The 7,346-nt window shown below is 43.8% G+C and overlaps 1 protein-coding gene across 1 annotated transcript; it reads left to right on the plus strand.

Moving 5' to 3' along the window:
• The first annotated feature begins 235 nt into the window (after positions 1-235).
• Positions 236-4,174, plus strand: WFDC11 (WAP four-disulfide core domain 11). The gene is made up of 5 exons (XM_077766703.1): positions 236-343; positions 725-828; positions 2,336-2,481; positions 3,425-3,579; positions 4,074-4,174. Exons 1-5 carry the CDS (start codon positions 236-238, stop codon positions 4,101-4,103), a joined length of 543 nt encoding a protein of 180 aa, XP_077622829.1. The 3' UTR covers positions 4,104-4,174.
• The last annotated feature ends 3,172 nt before the right edge of the window (positions 4,175-7,346 follow it).

Genomic DNA, 7,346 nt, shown 5'->3' on the forward strand with positions numbered 1-7,346 from the left:
AATGAGCTATGTAACTAGTATATTGGGAAGATGTTCACAGGGAGTGTTATTGATAGTATGGTGAAAAGCTTGTCCTTTGTCTCATTTAAATTTATTTATGAAAGCTACTTCTTTTCCTGACTCCGTGTGAGACCTTGAGTGTAGAACTTGACTTCTAGATGCTGCCTAAATTTAGAATATATAAAAAGAGTCTAAACCTATGCAACAGTCAGAATACTAAAATTGAATTGAAATCATGGCTTCCCCCACACCTAGAAACCTGAAACTGGGGAAGAGAGTGGACGGTTTCCTCTTCTCCTACAGCTGGCTAAATGCCATTTTGGAGATGGAGGAGGGAGAAGAGGTGAGGAGGTCACGACAGCTCTTTCTGGCAGGGAGTATTGTACCTTTGTGCTTTGTGCTCTCTGGACTTTAGTATTGCTTAAAGTTTACTCTGTTGTGGGTGGTTTCAAAAGGGTTCTTTTGAGTTTTCCCTCAACCCCAACTGATGCAAATTTCTCTCCTGTGGTTCTCCTATTATGGTTCAATCTACCTCCTTTCTGACACCTTTTCCAAGTCTGAGGCATCTGGCCACTCACTTTCTACTTCCTTATGCTGAGGTTCCATGGCCTTCCCAGGCAGCCTGCCTGACATGAAGCTAGTGCAAACCTACATTGGCTTTCTTGCTTATGTTGCCTTATCAAATGCTGTAGCACAAGCTGTAGTCTCTTGCTTTTGGCCATAGGTCACTTCAACCAGCCTCCTGACCTTTGTTCCTTTGGTATTTCTCAGATACCTGCTACTGTGTCTCCACAAAACCTCAGGGGTGCATAAAAAGCTCTATGGGAGGTATCCTTTTTTTTTTTTTTTAATAGCTTATTGTCAAATTGGTTTCCATATAACACACAGTGCTCATCCCAACAAGTGCCCTCCTCCATGCCCATCACCCCCCTTCCCGTCTCCCCCACTCCCTCAGTTTGTTCTTAGTATTCAAGAGTCTCTCATGGTTTGCCTCCCTCCCTCTTCTTAACTATTTTTTCCCCTTTCCCCTCCCCTATGGTCCTCTGTTAAGTTTCTCCTGTTCCACATATGAGTGAAAACATATGGTATCTGTCCTTCTTTGCCTGACTTATTTCACTCAGCATAACACCCTCGAGTTCTGTCCATGTTGCTACAAATGGCCAGATTTCATTCTTTCTCATTGCCATGTAGTATTCCATTGTACAGATAAACCACATCTTCTTGATCCATTCATCAGTTGATGGACACGATTAGGCTCTTTCCATGATTTGGCTATTGTTGAAAGTGCTGCTATGAACTTTGGGGTACATGCGCCCCCTGTGCATCAGCACTTCTGTATCCTTTGGGTAAATTCCTAGCAGTGCTATTGCTGGGTCATAGGGGAGTTCTATTGTTAATTTTTTGAGGAATATGGGAGGTATTCTTAAAGCCTTTCTGGTGACTTGGAATTAAAAGAGCACAGCAGTTGGGGCACCTGGGTGGCTCAGTCAGTTAAGTGTCTGACTCTTGATTTCGGATCAGGTCATGATCTCACAGTTTGTGATTTTGAGCCGTGTGTTGGGCTCTGTGCTGACAGCATGTAGTCTGCTTGAGATTCTCTCTCCTTCCCTCTCTCTCTCTGCCCCCCCCATCTCTCTCTCTCTCAAGGTAAGTAAACTTTAAAAAAGAAAATAAAAGAGCACAGCATTCTTTAAAAATGAGAGAGAAAGATGGCCAAAAAGTGGTTGGCTACTCTTAAAATTCTGACTTGTTTTAAAGGTAGAAAATGGGTAGGAATTTGACATATTTTTTGTAGGTGATTTTTGAGCACGTCTTCTTTAAAGTGTAAGTTGATCTGTCTCACATGCTCACTTTAGGGTCTATCTGAAGGTCTTGGCCAAAACTATAATTTTAATATCACATTACAGATTTTTACATAAAAAGTCAAGATATATAATAGCAAGCCTGATAGCCTGATTTTGTTTTCATGTGCATATATAAAAGACAGAAAAACATACACCAATATAGTGGGGTTACCAGAAATATTTCATTGTCGTCTTTGTATTTTTCTATGGTTTAAGAATTTTGTAAGCTGGATCCGAATTATCTTCTAATCAAGGGACGGAAGCGCATTTTTTAAAAACACATTTTCAAAATAATTTTTTTTTTCCGCAAAAGAAAGAAGGCATGAAGTGTGAGATGGAGAGAAACCTTTCAGCAAAGCCAATGTTCAGCTTAGGTGTGTGCCTTTTGCTGAGTGAGTGGAGGCAAGGAGGTATGAGTAGACAAAGAGGAAGGGAATTCCACGAACGCTTCTTCTTGCTTCACAATTCTGTTTATATTTCTTGGTCTCCAGCAGCAACTGGAAAGGGGAAAACATCCTGGCAGTATATATTCAGACACATACGGTCAGCATCATGAAGCTCTGGACACCTCAACTCATGATATTCCTCTGTATGGTGCTACTGTCTGTGCTGGGAGGGATGAAAAAAAAACACAGCTGTAGGTGACTAGGCTGGGCTGGGGGGAGGGTTAAAGGGGTGGGGGAGCTGTGCTTGTGTCCGGGCAAGTGAAGGGGTATTGTGTCTGGCACACCTGACTCAAGACTCAGGACCTTCCCCAGATCACCTATTGGAGATTCAGATTTTCTTATGCACAGAGATCCAAGAAGAGTCGAAGTTGAGGTCCTTTGATGCTTCCTTTCCAACCTTGAAAGTGGCAATGGGTACCTGTTACCTTTTATGTACATTTCATATGTTATAAGGATATAATATTTTCCCATGTCAGGCTACCATAACTTTCCATACTTCCAGAAGCTCTATGTCTTAGCTGTGTGTCCTTTGATGAGTCCCACATGGGGTTTTCTTGATATATACACTTAATTTCAGTGACAGGATCTTTCTGAGTGAGAAGACACATGAGGTGGGGCCCTAGTGGGGCAAAGTTGGGGGCCATGTGATGAGAAAATGGAATCGGTCGAGGGTACCGAAAATTGAGAGAAAGAAGAATTTGGTGAGAAGCTGCTCTTAAAGGTGGGGTCAGCAAGGAAGAGAAGAAAAAGAGAAAGAATCTGTTCCTTACTCTCCCTGATCTGACTTGCCACACTAAGAAGTAGGTATGGTAATAAGACTAGAGGCTACCTACCCTGAGGTCTCCTGTTACAGAAATGTAGATTTCGCTGGAAGACACATGAACGTGGCGGGTATGAAGAGCCTGTCTCCAGGATGCTTGACGAAGGCCCAGAGGTCTGTGGGAGCAGAAGAGATCCATGAAGACAAAATGGGGAGGCTCAGCAGGGGGGTTTTCTCATAAGGCAGATGGACAGTCAGGTGGGGCTTGGAGGGGCTCTGATTCTAGGAGGAGCTCTTAAGCTTATGAAGGACTTCTCTTCCCACCTTGGTTATGTTGACCCTGTCAGCCTCTTCCCGTATCATCTCAATTACAGGGGATGAAACGTTAATTGAGGAGTGCTGGGGAGATCCAACTGTTGTTGAATGTACCAAGAAGTGTTCTAGAACCTTTAAATGTGTAGACAAAAATCACACATGCTGCTGGACTTATTGTGGAAACATCTGCTGGAAAAATAAAGTGAGTTGGGAGGTGTGTTTGGGCACGGGTCTTCACTCATTCTCAGATGCTGTTAATCATAAACAAGACTGAGGGACCACAAATCCTAGGCACAGAAATAGTGGAAGACAAGGTCCCCTAAGCCTGGACAAGCAGTTCACTGGCATATGAACCAAGACACCAGCTTGGGGCATATTGTTCATTATATAATCAATGCCTGTGTTGTCCTCATTATGTTACTCAATTGTTTGCTCTTTTCCTAATTTTTGTCCAAATTTCTAACCACTGCCTCCATAGTCAGACCTTTCTATGAGCCCTTTTGGCTCAGCTGGACCCCAAATCTCTACCTTTCTCTGTTCAATGAACCAAGCCCACCTCTCCACCTCAGAAGTGGAAAATTCTTGTTACAAAAAGTACTCCTGCCCCAGGCGTCCATCTGCCATAGATGGGTAATATTAAGCTTGAGAATGAATGCTTGTTCCTCAGAGTTCCCCAGCCTCTGAGTATGTAACCTTTCTGTCTTGTAGGAAATCTTTGAAAGACGTCTGAAACCCTAATCTCCAAGCTGGACACCAGTCTGTTCTCACTGAGGGCTGGGCAGGAGCACAGCCTTGACAAATAAACTCATTTATCAACAGTGACTTTTGGCTTTTTCAGCTCCATTCCACTACCTTTGATTGCCTTGTTATATTTTCCCGATACTTTCCCCATCCTACAGGGTACATAGCTTCTGACTCTTGCTTACTCATTTGATAACCATAGAACTGACAGGCTAGGGGCACCTGGGTGGCTCAGTCAGTTGAGCATCCAACTCTTGATTTTGACTCCGGTCATGATCTCACAGTTTGTGAGATTGGGCCCTACGTCAGGATCTGTGCTGGCAATGTGGAGTCTGCTTGGGATTCTCTCTCTCCTTCTCTCTCTGCCCTTCCCCTGCTGGTGTGCTCTCTGTCTCAAAACAAACAAAGAAACAAACAAACAAACAAACAAACAAACAAGAACTGACAGGTTAATCTCATGGGCCTCATAGAATAGAAGTTTATTTTTAGTATGTCATATTATTTACTTTGTTTATTTACTTTCTGTGGAGAGATAGCATGAGCAGGGGAGAGGGGCATAGGGAAAGAGAGAGAGAGAGAAAGAGAGAGAGAGAGAGAGAATCCCAAGCAGGCTCTGCACTCAGCAAGGAGCCCAACATGGGGCTCCATCTCACGACCCTGGGATCATAACCTGAGCTGAAAACAAGAGTTGGATGCTGAATCGAGTGAGCCACTCAGGCACCCCTCTAGTATGTCATTTTAATGTGGGTAACTGGCAAGTAGCCCTTTGGTTCAGTTTTTCAGAGAGCAGGACTTTGTCAAATTTGTTTCTCACAGATTTGAGTAAAGAATTCTAAAACGATTTTACATGTATATAAGATTGAACAAATAAGTAAATAATGGGATGATAGGAGCTGTGTTTCTAACTGTAAGAGAAAAGAAGTTACAAGTAAGCAAAATGGATGGATAGAATGAGCCCTGAGGGTACTGGATTTGAGTTAGAGACATCGTATGAACTGACATTTAGCTCAACATATATACAGAGAGATGGATGCAGAAGTAATGATAGACACATGTGTTTACATGGATCAGTTATACATGTGTATATTTCCTGGCTATGCCAGGAAGCAGTGACACCACTGTAACAATAAGCACACCAGGAGCCCAGGTCTTGGTTTTTATTACCCTTCTCCAGTAAGTGGACCAAGGCTTATTAGAGAAATGGTTGATTCTAGAACGAGGCTTAGAAAATACAAGATCAGGGGCGCCTGGGTGGCTTAGTCGGTTAAGCGTCCGACTTTCGCTTAGGTCATGATCTCACGGTTCGTGGGTTCGAGCCCCGCGTCGGGCTCTGTGCTGACTGCCAGCTCAGAGCCTGGAGCCTGTTTCAGTCTGTGACTCCCTCTCTCTCTGGCCCTCCCCTGCTCATGCTGTCTATCTCTCTCCTAGAAATAAAAAATTAAAAAAAAAAAAGAAAATACAAGATCAGACTGGAGTATCTTTTATTTATTTATTATTTTTATTGTTTTTTTTTTTGATGTTTTATTCATTTTTGAGAGAGAGAGAGACAGCGTGAGCAGGGGAGGGTCAGAGAGAGAGGGAGACACAGAATCCGAAGCAGGCTCCAGGCTCTGAGCTAGCTGTCAGCACAGAGCTGATGCGGGGCTCGAACCCACAAGTCATGAGATCATGACCTGAGCCGAAGTTGGATGCTTAACCAACGGGACTGACCGACTGAGCCACCCAGGCGCCCCTGGAGCATCTTTTAGAATCACAAAGTAAGGAAATGCTCTGGAGTCAAAAGAATGGGAAACAGGAACCAGCCTTCAAGAGCTCCCAGGGCCAAAGCCTAGAACATTTTGAGCATAAAATTGTCACCATTGGTCTATTAGAACAAAACACTACAAAGCTAATGGAAAAATAGCAGACAGCTTCAATGTAACACTATTATTAAAGAAAATGGAACAAAGAAAATGGAAACATTTCTACTGAAAAAAAAAAATTCTCCCAACAGAAATACCTTGTCAGGAAGAAAAGTGTCATACAACACTTGCAACTTTAATTAAATATCTGTAAACAAACATTTTGATGGATGAAAAAATACCTTGAATCAGAAATTTAGAAATTCAGGGACAACTGGGTGGCTCAATTGGTTAGGCAACTGACTTCGGCTCAGGTCATAATCTCACTGGCCCCCTTCCCTCCTCACCCCCTTAGTCCATCACCTACTCTGCATCCCGTTCAGTTTACGGTGCCCTCCCTGGGCCTGTAGCAGCAGCACAGAGAGGAGCAGGAGGGGCAGCAGAGCCTGGGTCGGCATGCCTCTGGCCAGAGCAGAGGGCTCGCAGTCTGGGAGAGACTTCCCTGGAGAGCTGGGTGGTTGTCCTGGGCTCCTCCCTGCCTCCGCTGGCCAAACAAGGAACCTTTCCCCTCCTCCCGTATGCCTGCCCCGACCATGGCCTGTTCTCTGGGACTTGGGCTTCTTCAGACAAGTCCTCCTCTCACGTGACTAAACCCTTCTTTGCAAACAATTCTTTTCTACTTTCATTATAAGATAATTTACAGGAAAAAATTAAAAAAGTATAATTAAAAAATTATGACATTCTAACTGCAGAGAATTGACTTAGTTTCTTTGTATTACCATTCTATCTTTTTTGCATACTGAATATAAATTATCTATTGTTTTCTCACATATGGTCTCCCATCCAAGTACTAACCAGGCCCGACCCTGCTTAGCTTCCGAGATCAGACGAGATCGGGCGCGTTCAGGGTGGTGTGGCCGTAGACCGTTTTCTCACATATGGAATCACCCACCTTTTGTTAACCATCTTGTCCCACCCTCATTTAATCAGGTAAATATTTCCCAATGTGGTTTTCCATAATTAGACACGTCTCACTTAATAGAAATGCCTATTGTCAGGCCTTTGCATTGTACTAATTACTGGTTATCTAGACAGTATGTTCTGTTGAGCATTTTCTTTCTTTTTTTTTTTTAATGTTTTATTTATTTCTAGGAGAGAGAGAGAGACAGCGTGAGCAGGGGAGGGTCAGAGAGAGGGAGTCACAGACTCTGAAACAGGCTCCAGGCCCTGAGCTGGCAGTCAGCACAGAGCCCGACGCAGGGCTTGAACCCACAAACCGCGAGATCATGACCTAAGCGAAAGTCGGACGCTTAACCGACTAAGCCACCCAGGCGCCCCACCTCCTGTTTCTACTTGGGAGCGCCCTCGTAGTAGGAGGGTAGAGCCAAAGAAGGCACCC

This window comes from Crocuta crocuta, unplaced genomic scaffold (genome assembly GCF_008692635.1).
Source record: "Crocuta crocuta isolate KB4526 unplaced genomic scaffold, BGI_CrCroc_1.0 scaffold71, whole genome shotgun sequence".
Lineage (NCBI taxonomy): Eukaryota > Metazoa > Chordata > Mammalia > Carnivora > Hyaenidae > Crocuta > Crocuta crocuta.